Raw genomic sequence first — 22,505 nt, forward strand, 5'->3', positions numbered from 1 at the left:
AGCTGGCCTGATTAGATTTCTCTTCCATGAGAGAACTTCCTGTTCTATGCAACATCTGACATATGGAAAGCCCATAGCCCCCAAAATGTATCTGATTTGATCCGCTTTCAGATACCACCTGTTGCTAAGTCTTTTTCTATCTTTTTTATTACTTGAAAAGCAAACTTGGTGTTCAGGACTTCAATGCACAAACAATACAAGGTAAAAATGTTTTTTTGTTTACACTTGAAAGAATAGAACATTGAACAGTTTCAACTACAGACAGTTGAATAACATCATGCTACAATGCAACCCAGAAACTAACCATGAGTAAGAAAGAATGCCAAAAACCGACAATAAGACATTGCCTTTGTGCCTTGAATGATTCTTCTACCAGGAAAGAACATTTAAGGGCATTATAAAATAAGATGACAGAACTGACTCTGTACAGTCAAATATGGTGAGCACTGTGTACTAGAGGTGAATGAGCCCAAGACTTATTTTCACCAATTGTAAGCAAGGGATATTTGCAAAAATACTTAGTTGTGGCTTGTTCTATATGTTTGCATACACAACTGACAGGAAGTAAAAGATGTAACTATCCATAGAGCCAGTCAACCTGATTTGTGTTCAAAGAATCCAAGAGTAAAGAGGGGGTATGGCTGGAAAAAAGGATTGGCTGGTAAGGGGGAATTAATTACAGGTGATTGGTTTTTCTTAATCTAATGTTTTCAGCTGATTCAGATGCACTGATTAATAAGCCAATTTACTGTAAAGTCCCAAGTTTCTTTTGTTTGATTGGGTTTAAATAAGGCTTCACATAATGCTGTGTGAGAGAAAGAAAGCATTTTATTTTTTTTAAACTGATTGCAGCTTTAGATACACATCCCCAAATGGTATGATTTCTGGGTGTGTATAGAATGTGTACTCTGTTAAGAATGAGGTTTCTAGTTTAGTTGTATTGCTTTTCACTTCGCTAAGCTTGCTCAAGCAATCGCCCAATTAAGGTTTAGGGATGTCACAGTATTTCCAAGCATGCTGTGTTGAAGGTTAGAAGTGGCCCTTGATACTTGTACAGCTTTGGTGAGGCAGAGTGCTACTGGGTTGTTAAACTTGTGAGCACAGATTTAAACTTAATTTTAGCTTACAATGGGGTAAAGTGCCATAAGCAACTTAAAATGTTTTCAGTTGAGAACATGCCCAAACCAGTGCTTAAATATAGCCGTATAGTTCTGATGTGCTACCAAACAACAAGTGCCTTCTAGATACACTTCTAAGAGTCTTCTGGTACTGTATAGTGGCAGGTTTCCACCAGGCCCATCTGCAGCTCCATACACTGGGTGTAGAAAAAATAGGAGGGCTTTCTCCTAAGCAATACTATTCCACTGGTGTAGTTTGCCCACCCCCCTTTTGATAAAGTGGCCTATTGGTGGCCCTCATTTCTATAGCAGCCCTTTCTGCACTGAATAATATGTGGATTATTGTATCGTTTTGAGGTAGGTTAAAATGCAGTAACTTGCTTGCAATGGATCTTAACACTCCCATGTAGCGGTGCAGGAAAAGCCCCGCGCTAGCAATCTCCAGAGGACAAGACTGTTCTGATTTCGGCTTCTGTATTCATAAAATTTTTGAGGTCAAAAGGTCCAAGCAGCTCAGTCAAGGGATAGAATAATCAGAGTTATATTGCTGTGCTTCATTACATTGCAAAGTTGGAGTTAAACATGGCTTTGTTGGAAAGACATTTGGAAGAAAATAAAAGCCTTTGAGATCAGGTCATTATGAACATTGAGCCCAGCATAACATGGGCTAGTGCTGTGCCTAACGAGACAACACAAAACCTTCTTTTATAAACAGCAAGTTTCTGGATCGTAGCCGTATTTCCAAATGCTGAATTATTCTTCAAAGTCTCAGTGCAATCCAGATTGCTGTTAAAATTAAAATGCTTGTGATGTCTGTTGCTTTGTTTAGTGTTTCCACAATGTAATGTGATGCACCATATGGCAGACTTTGCAGAGTGCATGAAAAGTAGCACCAGGACTGAGATCTGTGGGCTTGGCTATTAGTAATGCTCTGCAGGAGAATTGCATATTCAGCTTGTTTTAAAACTGAGTGAACCACACGTTAGGATTAGTGAGCTGGGTACATGGTGTGACGTCATGCAACTTCAATCTAATTTAGAGTGCTGAAATGGGAAGTGATCTACTTCATGATAGCCACATCATAGAACTCAGTTGTTGTAGTTACAGGAATGACTGTTCCAGGTGTGGTTCAAAGATTTCCAATTGCTCCCTATCTTAAAATACATTATGACTGTTTTACATTGTAGTGAACTGGAAATGCACTTTAAATTACAGCTGTAAGCAAGCAAAGACTTGTATATTTTCCCCCACCTGTGGATGGTCCACTAACATGAAATTGCATTTAGGTATTTTAACTCATTCCCTGGGATCCATCCAAAGAAGCTGTCTGTTCTAGCTCCAATTTGAGAAGCTTGCAATGCTAATATGCTATGTCCACGGATGTGTTGGATCTCCCATCCAAAGGTTTGACAGCCATTAAATTACAGATGGCTGTCAACCACTTTAGCAGGGCCCTGAAAATTGCTCTGCCTCTTTTTAATAATGTGTTTGGGACATGGTTAACAATTCTGTAAGGTTTGTTTTTAAAAAAATCTGCCAGCCAAGAAGATTTCACTTCTGTGTCAAAAAAAGCTTGCTTTGCAATAATATATAAAAATTATACACTGAAAAGTTATCACTTTTGGGTGTGGAGCGATGGTTCTGGTTCCATTGGGGTTTATGTAGGAAAGCTTGTTGCATAGCAGAGGTTCTTTAAAAAATAATAATCAGTGCTGTGATCCTTCAAATTGATTAAACTAAAACACTGATGCTTAAGGTGCTGTGAAAAGGACACCCAGAAAGACAGCTTCAAGGGATTCTGTTTGCAGAATCTGAACTTGTATGCACACACAGCGCCATTCGTAAGGTGAATGAACAGCAGCAGTTCACCCCATCTGCCACAGGCTCTCATCCATACATATGTCTGCTCGGAAGCCTGTGGCCGAAGGTCCATATTCAGACCTTGGCCTAAATGTGGATGCTAAGGGGTGGGAGTAGGGGGAGGAATCAGCAAAAAGGGTGGCAGAGAAAAGGACAACAGTGCCATTATTAATACTGCCTCCAATGGAATGTGGCTCTTGATGAAAAAAAATATTCCTCACTCCTAGCCTAAATAGCAGTTTTAGAAGTTTGAAGAACTTCACATGTACTGCCAGATATGTAGCCTTTACTCCTCAAACCTGAGGTAGGGAGTAAAGAATGTGCATAGCAGGCCTTTGTTCTGATGTTATAGGGAATGGATGCAGGCGGGAGGGGGGCCTGGAGTATGGGTGGGCGCACAAGACCCCCCCTTTTTTTGCTGTCCATGTGAATAGGTTTTACAAGAAACTACTCTAGATGCTCCTGGGCAATTCCAAGGTAAACACAGAAAAGAATGAATCCGCAAAAAGTAACCCCCCCCCACAATTGCTCTCACTTGATGTGCAGAGATTAATCGGAAAAGAGGCTAGCAAACGACTTCCTCAGGTTGCGGATGGTTTCAGCTTTTGCCTCGTCTTCATTGGCTATTCCCCGCTGTGAGGATTCTGAGAGGCTGAAAGTGTTTGTCAGGGACTGTGACTTGCTGAAAGAGAGAGGGGGTGGGTTAAAGAGAAAAATGAAGATCTGGCCAATTCTTTCACAAGAGCAAATGGGAGAGGGCTGAAAGCTAGACATTTAGGCAGCTATGGAGGCTCCAGGGCCCAGCAGGCTTCAGTTTCAACCCTTGCCCTTCTGCCGCTGAAAATAACAGCAGAAGCTACCATTGCCTGCTACTCCTGAGTGTTACACTGCAGCATCCAATCTTGTAATAGTGGGCATTGTGTGCAAAGGGTAGGAACTTGACCTGTCAATTTTTGCTCTCATTTTCCCAATCTTTAAATATACAGTTCTACACATTTCTTCAGCAAGGTGAGATTATTATCATTAAAATAATAATAATAATAATAATAATAATAATAATAATATCTTTATTGTCATCCTCAAGAAATCCTCAAGAAAACAAGCACATTCATATGCAGTTCACATTTTTGCAAGCAGTGTCCCCTAATAGGCATGATTGCAGGCTATTTTCACAAATGCATGCATTTTTAGGCACACTTTGCCCTAGAACAGTGGTTTTCAACCAGGGAGCCGTGGAATGATTGTCAGGGCGGCCACGGGCAGCACCAGCCTCCATCCTTCCCTCCTGCTTGCCCAGAGAGCAGCTCAGAAGTGCGAGCGAGCAAACAGGCAGTCAGGCAGTGTGAGTGGTGCTGTTTCCCTGGGCAAAATGCTGCCTATTTGTCAGTGGCAAGTGGGTTGACTTCTCTCCTTTCCTTTCCCCCTCTGTCCTCCCTCCTCCCAGCAGGCAGCAGCAGCCTGGATCCCCTGAGCCATGGCACTCTGAGAAGCAGCTGCAGCAGCTATGAGCCCCTCCCACTACCCCCCATGACTCCCCCCCTGAAGCCCAAGCAACCTGCCCCAGGTTAGCTGGGTAACAATGACCACACTTCCCACCCTGCAACTCTTCTGTTTCGCCCAGGCTGCTTGCTCTGCAATTTAGAAAAGTGCAAATTTTGAGGTCTCTCTGTGTTTTGGCAAGTTTCAGTTAGGGAAGTTTGCACCTTTAAATGTGAACTATCCCTACAGAGTGGTCATGAAGATTGGGTTCCTCTTCCTTAGCGCTGTACTATTAGGTACACCACTGAGCTTTTCGTATCCCTTGCAACAATCCTTGTGCATCTTGGTATGCCTGTGCACAAAAATGAGTCCACTCGTGCCACAGGTGGGCAGATGTACATTGACTAAGAAGCTGCCGCTATCACCTGCTGTCTCCCTCTTTTTGCAGTGTACACACACTCTACATGGAAGTGGAGGAAGGGCTCCTAAAAGCAGCTATGCAAAGTATAGAATCATATTTCTGTCATATGGAGCAGCCACAGCCTTGTGAATATGTTTGGTAAATTTGGAAAGGGGGAGATGAGAGTTCTCTGCTGGTTAAGCTTCCTCTTAATGGACCTTTTGCTGTTTGTGTTGGGGGCTTTTTAGCGTTACAGTGCCAGAATCTTGTTAGCAAGCTGGGTGAAGGAACCGGCACAACTATGGTGGAGGCAGTAGTGGGTTTCAACTCCACACAAATGTCCCCTTTATGGAATTGATAGTTGGATTAAGCTATTGCCACTTGAGAGAGAGGGTTGTTGCCTTCACTACTCAGTTGCACGAGTCCCTCAGGGCTTTCTGACCCCTTCTGTACACCTTGTTTGGACTCGCTCTCATACTGATCTGAGCGCACCACTCCAATAGTCATGTTAAGTATATTCACTGTAAAAGGCACCTACTTTAGATGAGGATGAGGAGGAGCCTGCTGCCTGGCTGGTTCGCCGGAGCCTTGCTGGCTGGGAGCCCGTCCTTGGGCTGGAGGTCTAGGCTGCTGTGGGGGGAAGGTGCCTGGTTTGGAAGGTTGGCTTGGTGAGCTTCCAGCGGATGATCTAGTTTGCTGGGGAGATCCAGGAGACCTCTGTTGCTGTGGTGAGGTGGACAGGGGGCTCAGAGGTTGCTGACCCTGGGGAGAGAGCCTTTGCTGGGGTGGAGTTCCTGTCCGGGCTGGCTGTGATCCCTGAGGCTGGCGTGGACCCCCTAAAGCAAAGAGGGACACTTAAACAAAACACCAAGTGCTATATGTTGGAAGCAAGAACAATCTCCCTTAAGGTAATCAGACTCCTTGCTGTTAGCATTACAGTCCTTCCTTCGGTACAGTTTCCCATTCGTCTGCATGGCTGAATGCTAAGGGCTCCCTGCTTTGCATCAAATTTCCTTTTCAAAATCTGAATATAGAATTCACATTCCTCACAGACAGTACAAAAGACCAGACCAGACCAAACCCAGATCATGCGGAAACCAATCTCCAGATGCTGCAGTGTTCGATATCCACGCTCCCCATCCCCTACTTGTCTCTCCTGCAGGAATGTCATGCAAAATTATATTGGCCCATTATCTTTTCAAGGTAATCCATTCCTGCAACTTAACAATACAGAGCTTGTCTTTAAAAACTATTTATCATTCTTCTCTTTTCTAATCATTCCCCACTAATAAAATATCTATATCCTCCATTTTAGGTATCCGATCCTCAGCTCTTAAAATCCATCACTTTGGTTTGTTTGTTTTAAATCATCAGTGTTGTTTAAGTCTTTTTTTTCTGAAACAAAATACCATTTATGACATCAAAAGCTATTTTTGGTATTTGTTCCTGTTCTGCAAGTCTCTGCTATTGAATCCAACTGATTCCAGAATATGTTGTCTAGGAATAAAGATGTTTTAAAAATCCTCCCCCTCCCCTCCCCCCACCAAATAAAATTTGGTGCTTGGTTTGTGCTTTCCAGCTGTGATTCTTGCATTTCAGGGGGTTGGACTAGATGACCGTGGGGTCCATTCTAACTCTATAGTTCTAGGATTCTATACTTATAGCCCTGGAATTCCTTACTTCTATTCTGCATTCCTAGAGGATTCCATTATATTCTCTTGCAGAACTTACAAGCAAGTAAAGTGTAGTATGACTAGTACCTTGAGGGGGTGGTCGGGGTTGGGAAAGTGGTCCAAGCTGGGGTCCTGCCTGAGTCTGCATCTGTGACTTCGGCTGGAGGTAAAAAATGTTTTTTTAAAAAATCAGGTTGTATAGGTGTGCAAATAAAAACATATACTCCAAAGACACTACATTTCTCTATGACCATCGTTCCAAGGAAGCTGAACTCTGGATTGGTGTAGAAATCCCAAAATACTTTCACTGCATGGAAATTGGGGTGCATGCTGCAATATGTTTCTCTAGACTTCATTCAGAAACTTGGGCTTGGTCACCTCCGGGGATGTCAGCTTTGACAGTGCTATAAAAGACCTGTTTAGGTGGGATGGGACACGTGATCAGGGCATTCAAAATTGATGGTACTGTGTATTTAAACTGCTTGAAGGAACATCCCCTGCAACCAGGTACTGTATTGGCCTGAGTATAAGCTGAACCTTTCCCCCCAAATTCCAGTCATGAAAAGTTAAAATGCAGCTTATATTTGTGACCTTACGGCACTGTCAAAGCGGTGAGGCTCCCCCCCCGAGCAGCGCAGAGCAACGGCGCATGTCCCAAGCAGCCAAATTTTAAATGCGTGGCATATTTGCGGGCGCAGCTTATATTCAGGCCAATACGGTAATTAGATGCAGGCATAATCCATAACCACAGATGTTTGTAGTGCAGAGGTTGTGCAGGTAGAGTCTGCTTTCTTCGTTTAATTGGGGCATGTGCCCCAGAACCTGTCATGTAGGGTGTATTCATGTGCATCTGTAACACCCCACCCCCAGCTCCATGTGCTTCGGCAACTGTGCATAGAGATATAAATAGGAAAGGATCGTTTCCAGCTGTTTCCACCACTTTTCTTGGCATATTTCCCTTTTATATTAAGGGAAAGCATCCCACCCAAGTTAGGGGTAGGAGGCACTGGTTCCAGTCCTACTTGGATTAACATTTCCAGAGAGTGATGATTGGGGTGTGCTGTTTGGCCCTGTGGAGCCGTCAGTGTGGAGTTCCTCAGCATTTGATTTTATCCCCCATGCTGTTTAACATCTCCGTGAAACCGCTGAGGGGGTTATCCAGAGGTTTGGAGTACATTGTCAGCAATATGCTGATGATACATAGCTCAACTTCTCCTTTACATTTGCAGGTGGGGCAGTGGGTGTGCTGAACCATTGCATTGCCTCTGTAGCGGACTGGATGAGAACCACTAAGTTATAGAGCATCATTTTGTTTTGTCATTGGAAAAAAATCTGCATTTAGAAATATTTTTTGGTCACTTGAGCTCTTGTTAGGACTGTGAGAAAATGCAGGCTTTGGGGTCTTACCCAAGGCCGCAGAGGTGAAGGGGACGACCCCACACTCAGGCAGGCTTGCGTCATTCTGGAGATAACCAGGTCCACAATTAGCTGTCTGTCTTCCTCCACATGCTCCCCAATCAGAGGCATTGAGCTGTCCATCACCTGCACAAAGAGATGAAGTGAGTCCTTTTATATCAGTGGCAGCCAGATCCTCACCTTCAAACTACCTTTAGACACCTTTAGCTAATGGGGCAAATGCAGAACCCAAGAGTTGGGAAAATGTGGACAGGTAAGATGCAGGACCATCATTGCATACCTTCATGATTGCCAATTGGTAATGCTTAAGGTAAGCATTCACTCAGCATAGTGTTAGGCTTTTCAGCCTGTCTGAAAAAGGGAGGGGGGAGGAGCATATTGAGGAGCCATTGAAGCCCTGAGAATCAACCTGAATTAGCTTACCTGAGCCACAGGCAATTCTCTTGGGCAACCCCTCTGCCCACCTGTTATCTAACCTGGCAGCTTCAGATTCCATGTGGAAATAGAAGCCCTGTTTACATCTAATGGCACAGGCTGATTTGCGATCACTAGATGGGGCTATTGTACCCTGCAAACTTCGTACTCAAAGCAACATAATAATTGTTATTTAACTTATTTAGGGCTGCCATACTGGGATTTGAAAGGCGGAATTGATGCCCGGCGGTGGGGGGATTTCTGAAATGTGGTGCTTTGTCAATTGAAAAATCGCATCTTTACTTTTTGAAATATGGCAACCCTAATTATACTAATAGCAAATTTATTTTCTGAGTGTAGATCCTTACACAGTCAAAATGGCAACATCCACACACACGAGGGAAGTTATCAGTAGTGGGGGTGAGGGAACTCCAAGGTTTGCAGAAGTATAAAAATTAAAATAAAGGAAGGGGTGCTTCAAAAACAGCCCAATAGTTTGCTCAGTGGCCATGAAATACTGAATGTTCATTGAGAAGTGGGTGGGGGGAAGAAAATGGGGTGCTGGTGGAATGGAGTATCCTAGAAAAGGACTTGCCTGGCACCCCAAACAGGAGCCATCTGTAGTCCACAGAACGGAGTAGGCAGCAACAGTGCTCTCCCCACTTGTGATTCCCAGTACATTTAGAAACATGTATACTTTAAATAGAAATTCAATGCATGTCACTATAGCAGGGTACCAGATTATGACCAGGTGGTGTTTATGTTTGCCTGCCTGCCTGCCTGCTTGGTCTAGGTGTCAGCTGCCGATGGGCAACTTCAAGGTCTTTCTTCTAAAGTTTCTTTCTCTTTAAACCAAATGTGGACTGGACAGCCCTTCAGACAGAGGACTGTCCTCTGTAAAGTAGGGCACACTGATAGGCTGTGCCATTGCGGCGTATTTGAAACACCCACCAAAGGCAGGGCTATTTTGCTAGTGAACTCCAATAGCGGTAATAATGTAAAGCAGGGATGGGCAGCCTGCGGCTGTTGCACTCCAACTCCCATCAGCCTCCCCAGCCAGCATGACTAATGGTAAGGGATGATGGGATTTGTAGTCCAGCAATGTCTGGAGGGCTACAGGCTCCCCACCCCTGAAGTAAAGGAAGCCACAGGTCCCTAAGGAGAATGGAGGCTACTTTGGTTATTTCTGCCACACTAGCACAAGAGTTTTCTTTGTTGCCAGATATTAAATAAAATCTGACCTTACAATGCTGAGATAAACACGTGAAGCTAGACACAAAGCTGGCGTATACAAAGCAGAAACATTTCCCCTCCTTCCCTGAAAATAAGACTTCCATGTAACGGCTGAGACAAAACAGAGGCAGGCATCCCATGTGGCTCCGGCCTTCACCACTGTGCAAGGTCAGCAGCTGTGTCCTGCTGCTACAGCTGCTCTCTCCTGATAAGGTATCTTGGAGGGAGAGGGAGGGAGATGGGCAAAGGATGGGGGGGAACCCATACCCCTTTCCCTAGCTATCTCCTCGACCTCTGTGTGCTGTGGTGAGACATGAAGGCTAAACTTGTTGCTGTTCTTAGGAGTTAAGAAGAGCAGGGAGGTTGGCTGACCGGAAGGAAGGAAAGAAAGTGCCAATTCCATCACATCAGAGGGATGGTGGGTTCATGCAATGGCAAAATGATAAGTGGGCTTACACACACAAAGCTCTTGGGAAGCCAGCAAAGTCCAAACAGTGGCAAGATGGGCAATTCTGGCTATTGGGGTTCCCAACTGACCAGAAAAAAGTGCCCTGGCCTTTTCCTGTGCTTTGAACCTCAGTTAGGAGCAGCCTAGACTGACTCCAAGCTCAGCATGGTTGACCCTGACTGGTAGTGGTTCCCTAAGGCTTTAGACCCAGTCCTACCCAGAGGCAGAATCCCTCTGCCGTCTCTTTTACTTTCTTCTCCCTTCCAACGTTTTAAGACAATGATTATGATATTATTATACCATAATTCTGGAGCTACGTTGTCCCCTACCCCAATTCATACTGAATTTTGTACCAGGGCACTAGTGGGACAGCTTTTTCTGGCCACCCTTGAAAGTGTCCCAGCAGCAACCGTGCCAGTAGCTGGTCTCAGATGATTTGCAAGAAAAGGAGGGACATCTGAGAAGCCTAAAGCAAACGTATGTTCCTCTCCTGGCAGCACACTTGTCTCACACAACCTTTGACCTGCCACCGATTCCTACAGGATACTTGCGCAGCGCAAGAATGTGCCATCGCCACGGGGCTCATGTGGTTCTCATCAGCTTCCCCAAACTCAGTGGGTGGGAGAGTGCTCTCCCACGTACAGCTTTTTGGATGTGTCAGTGGCCCTGGATGTAGCATTCAGCCGGCTTTGCTCATCTTCCTGCGTTGGTGGAGTTTACAGCAGGGCAGACACCGTGTCTCCGTTCCAGCATCCTCACACAGTAACCAAGGACACTTGCTCATTCTTCCGCACAGTCGCCTTGATGATGTCCTCCCCCCACTGAGGAGGTCTCCAATTTCAGCTTTGAGAAATTTCAACAATATATACAAAAAACGATCTCTCTTTTTCAAATGCCCACCCCTTTCTCCAGTGGCCTGACTGACCCGACTCCCACAAGCAAGGACCCCCTTGGCACGGCAGGCCTCACTTCAAAAGGCTAGCTTTTCCAGCCATGGTTTGTCCCAGCTGGTGTGTGTTCCTGGGACACAGCAGTTCATTATTCATGCCACCCACAGACTCCTTGGGGAGTTCCTCTTTCATTTTAGTTACCATCTCAAATAAGTTGCACCTCCAGTTCAAGAGTTCAGAGGTTTCATTTCAGCAGCACAACAGGGGAGCAAAATTAACACATAGGGGCAAAGGCACCTGTTAATGCCCCCCACAAGAGCCTTTAATAATCATTTCATTTGTAGCCAATGCAGGTATCAAAAGATCAAGCAAAGACACACCATAAATCTTTGTTTTGACACCCACATTTTGCTCCTTTTGTGCTGCTATCTTTTACAGCAGCTTTGGGGAGCCTGTGGTCCTCCAAATGTGGCTGGACTGCAATTCCCATCAGTTCCTGCCAGTGTCCAGGGCTAATGGGAGCTATTAGTCTGACATCTGGAGGGCCACAGTTTGGCCATCTCTGTTTTACAGGCACCTAGTACTGCACAATGAAATGGTAAGCTGTGCCTGCTGATTTCTACCTATCTGCTGATGTTAAACACACAGGAGCAGGCCAGAGTAATTTATTTGGCCAGGTGGCAATCAGTAATTGCTGCTCTTTGGACTCAGCCAGCCTCCTGTGAGAGTTGTGCTACTGCTCTGTGTTTATCCTTTCTGCCATTCTACCCACCACTCCTTTGATGTGATTAATCAGCTCTTTCCTTCCTTCCTTCCTGCCAGCATCCTTGTTCAGTTGAAAATGGCAACAAGTTTAGCCTTGTCTTAATGCAGAAGTGGAGGAGATGGTGGGAGAAAAGGGATGGGGTTCTCTGTTCTCTTTTCCCCGCTCTCAGCTTTCTGATCACTGCAGGGCAGGTGAGGGACAACAATGACATGAACGGATGTATTTCACATATCTGGAAACATTATTTTAGAGGTGCTTGCTGAAAATATTATGCTTTCTTCAGGTCAACACAGAGCTTTTTCATTTAGTACTTCCATTCATAGCATTCCCCACTCCCAACTGATAGACATCTCAAGTTGACTCATGTTCCTAAGAGGCTTGCATGGTCTTGAGAACATAAAAATCTAAGCACTACCTGGATGGGCCATGGCAAGGTCCCGCTAAGGTTCAAATATGCGTCCTGCAGAAGACACAACATATTATTGCTCCAGAGGGCAGGACTAGAACCATTGGATGGAAATTTCCAGGAAGCAGATTTTGCCTAAACCTTAGAAGAAATTTCCTACAGCTTGTTTTACAGTGGTACAGACAGCCATGGTGAGCTTTCCTTTGCTGGAGGTATTTAACAGGATTGATGGCTATTAGGGATACTTTAGTTGTATCCTGCATTGGAGATCCTGCACTGAGCAGAGGGGTTGGACCTCAAAGATTCCTTCCTGATAAATGATTCCTTGATAATTGAGTGTTCTGTTTCTGAAACACCTGGAGAGGACTCTCGAGTGGGGAGGGGCATTCTCTGTTGTTTCTCCCCAGCATGTGGGTCTCCCCAAGGCAGAATGCCTCTGAACATGTCAGTTTCATTTTGCTATCCCTGCTAATAGCATCGCATCTCAGGCCAGCTAATTTCTGAGAGATCTGCTAGTTACAGACCCAGAGATACAGGGCTTGAGAACAGTCCGAGATACCTATGAGTCTATGATCAAGCCATTTGTTCTGATTCAGCATTAAAGAGTGGGCTTTCCTGGGGAAAGCGGGGTGGGGGGGGGGAGGCACTCAGATACAGACCAGGAAAGTGCTGACCTTTGCCTAAAAGCGCAGGGCAGAAGTTAAGTGTGGATAAGTCCATTGTCAGATATACTCTGTGCTTCTATTTAATGAATGTGCATTGAATATATGGAGCGTGGTAGAATAAATGAATGAGGGGCACTTGCCATACACAGGAGTTTCTACATACATGCATGCCTCTGTGTGTGTCAAATAATGTAATATATACTTCGTTACACATCCTTTTTGAATGATGCTTACAGGCCACTCATTCAACCTCTCACCTCAATTATATAATCTTTTCCATCCTTGCTGTGGACAGCTTTGACTGCGCAGATGTCAAGGCCTCCAAACATCTCTGCAACGGAATCTGCCCAGAGTCGATATCTGCAAAAACCACATAAGAGTGCTTGTAGAAACTGCAAAAAAATAACCCCAAATAGCCCCCTCTTCAGAGATAATCAGTTTTCTTAACTTCCAGCCAAATATATAAACATCTTATGAGGCTTGGAATGCATGGTTGACCCCATAGATTAATTCTGCAGTTGATTTCCTAGGCATTAAAGTAATCACTTTTCTGGCCATAGCCAACAGCTCTGCAACCTAGTGAGAGAGCAGGAAGCAATCCTGGGCAAACACAAAGAGGAATTGGCCTGTTTATTTGTCTAGAGTTGTTACTTATCTATTGTGATAATCAAAATGTCTTCTCTCAATATAGTGCTTCTGTTTGAAGGGCATGGTGTCTATGCAGCACTCAAAGCACACAATTAGTCCTCCAGCCAGTTAGCACCATAGTTGTTAAAACAAATGTGTTGTGTGCACAGGACTGTGAAAGTCTTTGGTCACATAGTGGGCTGGTCAGATTATTACTAGGAACACAAGAGCAGCCCTGCAGGATCAGACCAAAGGCTTATCTAGTCCAATATCCAGTTTCCCACAGTAGCCAAACAGATTCCTATTGGAAGCTCACAAGCAGGATGTGAGGGCAAATGTCTCTTGCTGTTGTTCTCCAGTGCCTTGCATCCTGAGGCATGGTGCTTCTAGTTCTGGATGCAGAACATAGCTCCACGACTATTAGCTGTGGACAACCTTTTCTTCCACGAAGCTGCCTAATTCTATTTTTTAAAGCCACATTATCTGGCAGTGAATTCCATAGTTTAGCAATGCTAATGTGTGAGTATGTTCTTACTTTTGCTTGTCCTGAATCTCCCAACATTCAGCTCTTTATTGGCTAGCCCTAGGTTCTCATAAGAGATGGAGAAAAATATCCCTCTTTTTCACTTTCCCCACACCTTGTGTAACTTTAATTGTGCACCCTCACCAATTTGCCTGAGCATTTTAGGCTGCCATTTTCTGCACCTTTCCCAGCTCTACAATATCCTTTCTGAGAGGTGGCCTCAGATACAGAAGTCCTCTTTTGCATCTGGGTGCCTTAGCTGAGGCAGGAGGCATATCTCCGACAACTGCAGCTCATGTGTGATAGAGAGAGAAAGAAGGAGATCTCGATACCATTTATGAATAATACCACCCTACCCACAATGCCGTTGCCGTTGCATAATGAGGCAACAAAGCCCTTGGAGAAGGCAGAAAGAAAGGGGCCAGAGGTGATCATCTGAATACCTTTCTTGGCAGGGAAGTGGCGAAGTATAAATATATTCATACCGGTGAGCTAATTCTTTCCCACACTGGGTATGTATGAGGAGAGGGGTGCCAGGAATGGGCTGTTGACATTGAGGATTAACCCCATGAATCAGGCAGGTTCTCCATGCTAATACACAAGGCACTGCAAGGCCGGTGCAGCAGGGAGGACCGCATGAAACTGATGAGCAAAGGGCTTTGCACTGTTCATGCAAGGACTGAGGAAGAGGGATTGGAGAGGCAGGATGGTGAATATTTCTTGGTTCAAAATCTGTATAAGTACAGATATGAAATTTGTTAGCTGGTCTCATTCAAGGCCTTAATGCAGGAGTGAGTGCGGATAACAAGGAGGCACTTCAGTGCAAACTGCAGCTTCTTTCTGTGGATGTGTACATAGGAACTGGCCCTGTATCAAATCAAATCAAATCATTCCATCTACAGTAGCTCAATGCTCTTTGCACTAGTGGTACCCAATGTGGGCTACAGCTCCCATCATTCCTGTCCATTGGCCATGCTGGCTGGGCCCAATGGGAGTTGGAGACCAACAACATTGGGAGGTCACTATTCATGACCTACGCTGACTGGCAGCCATCCTGTGGGGTTTTGCATGGTTCTCCAGCCCTGCTTGGAAATGATAGGGACTGAACCTGGTCTTCTGCATGCAAAGCACATTCTGTACCACTGAGCTGCAGCCCTTCCCCTGAGATGTATTGAAAGATACAGTGTCAATTAAAAAAGATCACATATGACTATCGTCATGTGGGTTGAACCCTGGAAGCTTTCTGTGTAGGAGTCTCATCATTATGTGACCTGAGTCTGAGAAAGAGCAGCTTAAGCTTATTGTGGCTGCCTCTTTTGGCTTTAAGATTAGGGATGGGGAACAGCCACCCCTCTTGTGCCCACCCCATCTGGGCAAAATAATGTTTAGCTGGGGGAAGTAGGCAGGTAGGCGTCTGAGGTGGAAAGGCATGCACAGGAGTAATGCTCTATTTTGTCTGAGAGCCAACTGCTGCTCACCCCAGTCAAGAATGAAAATGCAAACAGAACCTCTGTGCTACAGTGTATTTGGGATAATGGTTAATGAAGCCCAAGGCCCAAGCCTATCAGATTGACCCAAATATTGCATTTTGGCTGCAGCCCCTCCTGCTCATTACCTCTCAGTCATGGCGATCTGTTCCAACATGGCAGAACCTGTGTTTGCTTTCCAGTTTCCAGAGATCGATGTCCTCCTGGGAAAAACAAACACACCACATGCGGACAATAAATTCCCCCAAACACTGTGATTTCCTCTCCATATTAAAGAAAAGAGGGTGGGAATGAGGGAGGGTGTTGGCAGGGAACTCTTCCTCAGCCCTGTGCTCCTCTTTGCTCTTAAGCCATTGCCGACGCCCTAGTCAATGTGTAACTCCATCTGGAGGCTGGGAAGTTCTCTCTGTGTGCTGGCATCCTCCTGCTTAGTTACATCTTCATCCAAATGCTGGCTGGGTAGTCTTATATTGGCCTTGTGAACTCTCTTCTGGGTATGTCAGGCTTTGTACAGTAGAAGAGTCTGTGAAAAGCCTGCGGAATAATTAACCCCGTGCTCTGTAGTGTAGAATTTAAACGGCACAGGAGGCTGCATGCCAGAAGAGCCGAGAGAAAGCTTCCCACAGACATCAGTGGGCTTTAGAGCTGGTTGTGAAAAGGGGGCAATGTGAAACTCTAAAGAAAAGGGAAACACTGGCTTTCATTGAGCCTGCTTTCCATTGTAATGACAGCCTGCTGGAAATGCAGCTATCTCTGCCACCATAAAGTCAATGGTTCTAAAAGCCACCCACCAGCTTCTCCCGGTGACTTCTCAAGAGTTATTAAAGGGCACGAGTCTCCTTTCTCCTAACTAGCTGTTGATGTCTGCTCATGCTGCTTGTGCCGCTGGCAAACATGGTCTTCCGGGCTTTGCGTTCAGGAGGAGCGCAGCAGTCACAAAGCTTGCCCAGACATACGATCAGACATTGCATTTGTCAGATCTCACAGGCCACAGCTGAGCAACATCAGGACTGATCTGTGTCATAGAATGGGGATCAGAAGAACATTTTTGTTTAAGACACGTTGTTCTCCACAATTAGCATTTAGGAGAAGAAAAAAGTGCATTCAGTTTTGAACATGAATACCTTTAAAAATAAACAAACCAACAGAGCAGCTTTGCTTCCCGCCCCACCCAGTCCCAAACTTGACAGCAAACTCACATGTAAGCTTTGTAATTGTTGCCAATTTTCTGGATTCGAATATCATATTTGGAATCAATGAAAGTCTCCGTCGTGACGTATGTTTTGGCCATGGCTACCACGCTTGCGATGTCTTGGAAGTCAAGCTGGTTCTCAACTTTCACCTTTGGTTGATGAAATGTGGAAAAAGAATATGTGTGAGAGTGTGTAAGAAAGTGCAGCATTAGTGTATGAGTACTACAAACTAGCAAAATATTGATCATAATAATATTCTTGCTTATTAAGATTATAAGACAATGACGCTTATGGGTAAATGAACGTGGTTGTTGTTCATTAGCAAATTCTGGAAGTGGAGAAAAAAAGCAACAAAACCATGCTTTTAAGTGTTTTCTAGGAGGTTAGAAGAAAGCTGCCTTCGATCGAGTCAGACTGAAATATACTCGGAGTCGAGTATGAATTTCATGCTCTTTATTCAGCTCATAGTAGCAATGAATGAAACTTTCCATGAAATGTCTAGCTATATATACATTATTTACACAATGGGCCCCTAGTGATTGGCTAATTCCAGGCTGCTCCTGTAGGCCAATCAGGTTGCTGATTTACTTCATCTAGGAGCCTGATTGGCTGCTCCTGCACTTCCACCTGGAGCTGGACTGGGTGGCTCCTGCGGACGAATCAGATTGCTGCATTCTGGATCCTATTGTTCTAGGATTCAGAACAGTACATAACACAGACTATTGTTCCATCTAGCTCAGTAGTATCGGCTGAGCTCTCCAGGCTTTCAGACAGGGGACTTGCCCACCCCCGTACCTGGAGATGTTGGCGATTGAACCCTGGGACCTTCTGCTTGCAAAGCAGATGTTCGTTCCATTTATACAACCTAAAGCACCACCATGCACAGGGAGAAAGCCCAAGGTTTGTAGAAGTATAAAAAAAATATTTAGGGGAAATTCAAAATGTGTGTGAAGGTGGGTGAGTGTTTGGGGTGACTCTCCCAAACAGTCTACTGGTGATTGAGTACTCTCAGTGGCCATGGATGACTTTTGGGATGAGAAAAATGGGAAACTGAGGGCGAGGTAGACTTGAAGAGAGTGCCTGGAAGCCTGAACAAAAGCACTCTATACTGCAGCATTGTTGTTGTTGTTTTAGTTATTCTTTTGCATGTCCTAAGGATGGGGCAGGAATATGTTTGGTCCATTTTTTTCAGCAGTTGATGTGAACCAATGATCCTGGATTTGCTTTTGGGTTGTAATGCATCTCCCAGTCTCATTAAATACTTCCCAGGATTTTGCAGTGGATTTTTGATGCAGAAAAAGGGTGCATGAAAGCACAGGTTGGTATCCAATGAAGTGCTTCCACTAGCACATGGTCTTTTGGCTACACAGCGGAACTTCCCATCCCTCTCCTCCAACTGTGTGCCTTCTACACCCTCCCCATATCAGATCCAAGATGGTAGTGGAAAACCCAGAACATATTTAGGGAATGGAGCAGGTGAGAAGAGAAGAGAGAGAGTTTCGTTGCTGAGAAATGAATCCTTGCATTAGTGGAAGTAGTTAGATAGCTATCATTCTTACAGTTTACATTTTTAAAAAATCATTCAAGATTCACATTCTACTGGTGACTGTATTGAAAAGCATGCATTCTATGTAACATTAATTAATTTATTTATTTTTACAAAAAGGTGCAAAAATGCACACAATGGGACCGAGAAGACCTGTGACTCAGTATCAGTGTGAACAAAACAGAATGGAATTAGCAGCTCAGCCCATACCTATTATTTCCCCATAAATGCTTACAATCCAGCTGCCTCCACTAGCATCTATTACACAGATAGGGACATAGGAGATCTGGAACTTGTGTCTTTAGAAGGGAATGATGTGGGCCTAAGAATAGTGTCTCTCACATACAAGTGAATCTCATGTCCGGGCCGTTGTAAGATCTAAATTGGGTTCTGCTTTATCTGTCAGGCCAGTTATTTTATGGGATAGACAGATGGTTGTCACGGAAACCAAGAAGTCCTAAGCTAGTCATCATGAGTCAGCCTTGATCTGTAGCTCTGCAAAACTCTGAGAACAATGAGTCTCTTGTGAACATAATTATTATCCGGCCTGGTACCACACCTATAATTCAAGCTCTAGCACTCCCTAGTATTCCATACTTCTTATGGGGGTGCATCAGATCTCAGATACTAGAATAAACACACAATTTTATCTTCAGCTCCACTTAGTGGACTCCCCTATTCTCCAGTGTGTAGCTTATTTGGAAATTTTGATCTGGTGGGTGTTACTACCAGTTGATAGAAGTGTAGCTTCTCTGTGGAAACAAAATGATAAGCAACAGATGTATTGATGTCAATTAGAGTTTATTTAGAGTCAGTCTGATGCAGAGCGTGCGAGTGTGTTTTTTTAAAAAAAATGCTACCACTGATTTGTTGTTGTATTTATATCAGGCCTATTTAAGTTGAAGCACTTTATAAAACTAATAAATCTCATGTCGTTTTGGCAGAATGCCTCTACAGAATCTCGCAGCTGAAGTCCTGTCTCCATTAAATGAGGCACAGGCATGAAATGAAAGGGGCAAAATGCAGTCAGTCAGAAAGGATGAGAAAGAGAGCATGCAAAAGCATAAATTAGAAGCTGCATTTTTGAAATTATCATCAATAATAATCATGTATGAGTCCAACTCTTACTCTAAGGAGCAAAGAGGGCTACCTGGAGATGTCAGGGAATGAACCTGGGACCTTAGGCTGATGCTCTATCACAAAATGACTGCTCTTTCCCAGGTCTGAACAGGGCCACCATCTCAGTGTGTGTGTGTGTGTGTGTGTGTGTGTGTGTGTGTACACATCCATGTTTAAATACTTCTAAAAGAGCACATTCATTTTGACTCCTATTAAGAACGAGTTCAGTCTCCCTCAAATGGAACAGACGTCTTGCAAAATCACAAATGTACAATTTACCATCTATTTGCTAAACTGTGATGTCCGTTTGCTCAGCAATGTACTCTTTCTAAAACTATCAGCTGCAGCTTCCTACAGAGATTGCATGACTAGTTGTGAAAGCTTCAGACACTTGTATTGACAAATGCCTTCCAATCAGCACAAAAAGTTTCACCAGAAAGGTGCAAAGAATACATGGCTGGCCCCAAGGGAGGCTTCCCTTGGAATGCAAACAACAGCTTTGGAGGGGCCATTTTTGATGGGACTGTGGCAGAGTTAAGATCCTCCCTCTCATCCCAAGGCTGCACTCAGGCTTCCCTCCCCCTGTTATTTACATAACAAAAATGTGCATGTGGTTAAATACATTCAAGCATTAACCTCATGTTTAGCTTGGGCCTGAGTTTTCATCTTTGATCTTTATTTAGCTTGAGCACCAGTGCAGCTCCTGCTAACTCAGTACTTGTACAGGGTTGCAGTCAACGTTATGGTAAGCTAAAAATCATTTAGCGGTATACTTCTTCCACTGGCAAAACATTTTTGCGCCAGTGGAATGTTATTGTGCAAGACAAAGTGTAAGGAGGCTGCCGGTAACTTTGTCGTACAATAGATTGCGCTGTCTGTTCTGCAACAAGTTTCCACTAGCGCAACTGTTGCACTGGATTTCTCTGTTGCACAACATGAAAAGTTGCCCGTCTGGTAGCGCAAGACTCCTTGTGCTAGTGGATAAAGAATGTGGGATTCAGTCCGAAGCAACTAAGGGTAGAATGCCCATGACCCCTGGGGGGGCATGCCTTTCCAGGTGCCATGGGATAGAACAGATCTACGCCTTCAGTGTTGGAGACAGAGGCCTGATAATGGAGAAGAAGATATGGTGGATACTCTCTCTTGACCTTCACTGGATCCTCCAACTTCAACTGATGTTTTAACATTAGGAGGGCCTAAAAGGGTTGTGCTATGGGGAGGACTAGCCCACCTAGCAGTTCAAATGCACCCTTAAGTGCAAGTAGATAAATAGGTACCGCTTTATAGCGGGAAGGTAAACGGCGTTTCCGTGTGCGGCGCTGGTGCTGGTTCGCCAGAGCAGCTTTGTCACGCTGGCCACGTGACCCGGAAGTGTCTTCGGACAGCGCTGGCTCCCGGCCTCTTAAGCGAGATGAGCGCGCAACCCCAGAGTTGGGCACGACTGGCCCGTATGGGCAGGGGTTCCTTTACCTTTACCTATGGGGAGGACTAGGAAGCAGCTTAGCACACTCTAAGCCAGTGAGAAAGATAGGCAAGCTAAGAAGGTCATCCAATGCACTCCCTTTTAATTCTTTCTCATTATTTTTCAGTCAGGTGCCCTCCTTGGACAACTTTAATTACCTGCTAAAACCACTTTATCTTATGGCAAACCTACCCAGACACATTTATTATAAAATTCTGTTGATTTTATCTGTATTTTTAATCATTTTATTATGTAAACTTGTTTTAAAATGTTAATTTTATTTGTATTTTTTTGAGAAATATTTTACACCATTTTTTTGTAAACCACCTAAGGAATTTCCTTTCTTGAATAAGAAGCTTATATATTATGTTGTGTGTGTATGTGTTAAATTGTTTGCAATGGGAGAGAAGCTGGTTTTTTTTTTAAGTTGCAAAAAGCAGAGAGGACCACTAGAGCATTCCTGTGCCCTCATTTCTGCCCTGAAGGAATTTCCGTGCACTGCTCTGGTTCGCCAGAAGTGGCTTAGTCATGCTGGCCTCATGACCCGGAAGCTGTCTGTGGACAAATGCCGGCTCCCTCGGTCTATAGAGTGAGATGAGCGCGCAACCCCAGAATCGTCCGCGACTAGACCTAATGGTCAGGGGTACCTTTTAGGCTTGAGCCTGGCAGGGCTCCAGGTATGATAGTTAAACCATTTTTGGATCCCCTCCCTCTAGAACACTGAGGGTGGTCACTTATGCATTGCCCAAAAAAAGGGGGAGGTGCTGATTTGCATAAAAGTGCATGTAATAATTTATGTGCATATGTGCAAATTTAGAAATAATTCAAGCAGAAATGCAAGACATCTCACCATAGCAGGGACCACTGACCAGATGGCCTGTGTGTCTGCTCAGTATGCTGTTCAGTTGTTAGCAGTTGGTGGACAAACTTCAAGGCTGGCTGCTGTTTTCTCTTCTTATGGCTTTTTAGCTTTAAACCAAATTTGCACCGGACAGTCCTTTAAACAGAGGACAGTCCGCTGTAAAGTAGGGCAGATTGTTATCCTACAAAAACTTGTGTGTGGTGCAAACCAACACATATATCACACCTCCAATCTCCTCTTAAGGGCCTAGGGAGGGAAAAAGGTGGAATTGCCTTCCCTTATACAGTGGTACCTCGGTTTACAAAATATTTGGTATAAGAACTCCACAAAACCGGAAGTATTGTTCCAGTTAGCGAACTTTACCTCAGTCTATGAACAGAAGCCAAATGGTAGAAGGGCACTGGGAGGCCTCACTAGGGAAAGCACCTCTCAGTTTAAGAACAGACCCTAGAATAAATTAAGTTTGTAAACCGAGGTACCACTGTACAGGATTTCCCAGATTAGTCTGAGGGCAAGGGTGGGAGGGTGTCCTTGGGATTTTGCTGACATATGCAACCACCTATATTGGTATTTTGCCCAAATTGGCTCAACCCATTTTTTAAGGTTTTGGTTGCTCTTGTACTATTTCAGATTCTCTATGGGGAGGGAAAAGCAAAAGGGTTTTGTGCTGGGGGAGAAAATTCAGCGAAGTCCAAAAGTCCACTCTTGAATATACTGAAGAATAAATGGTGAAAAAGCAGAGTGCTGATTTTTTTTTAAGAATAACCTTGCCGAGCTTCTTTTCATCAAGACAGAAGAGAGAGGAAGATCAGACATATCTCAGGACTCAGGAAATTAGGTTCATGTGTCCCTTATGGCTTTAATTCCTGTGTCACTGCCCTCCTTGCACATCATTCCATCACCCTTCAATTCCATTAA

The 22,505-nt window shown here is 44.4% G+C and overlaps 1 protein-coding gene across 3 annotated transcripts in view; it reads right to left on the minus strand.

Annotated features, from left to right (window-relative positions):
- Positions 1-121: 121 nt before the first annotated feature.
- Positions 122-22,505, minus strand: part of SYN3 (synapsin III) — a 175,397-nt gene continuing 153,013 nt past the window's right edge. For 2 of the 3 annotated variants that reach the window (XM_083462173.1, XM_083462174.1), the window contains exons 8-14: positions 16,605-16,747; positions 15,534-15,608; positions 13,026-13,128; positions 7,938-8,072; positions 6,618-6,690; positions 5,396-5,693; positions 122-3,660 (exon numbers count right to left, since the gene is read on the minus strand). In XM_083462173.1, the coding sequence (XP_083318299.1) occupies positions 3,528-3,660; positions 5,396-5,693; positions 6,618-6,690; positions 7,938-8,072; positions 13,026-13,128; positions 15,534-15,608; positions 16,605-16,747 (960 nt within the window). In that variant the 3' untranslated portion in view covers positions 122-3,527. Of the gene's footprint in view, positions 3,661-4,068; positions 5,694-6,617; positions 6,691-7,937; positions 8,073-13,025; positions 13,129-15,533; positions 15,609-16,604; positions 16,748-22,505 lie in introns of those variants that run through there. The other variant, XM_083462175.1, reaches the window with a different exon arrangement.

This window comes from Podarcis liolepis, assembly GCF_965112155.1.
Source record: "Podarcis liolepis genome assembly, chromosome: 10".
NCBI lineage: Eukaryota > Metazoa > Chordata > Lepidosauria > Squamata > Lacertidae > Podarcis > Podarcis liolepis.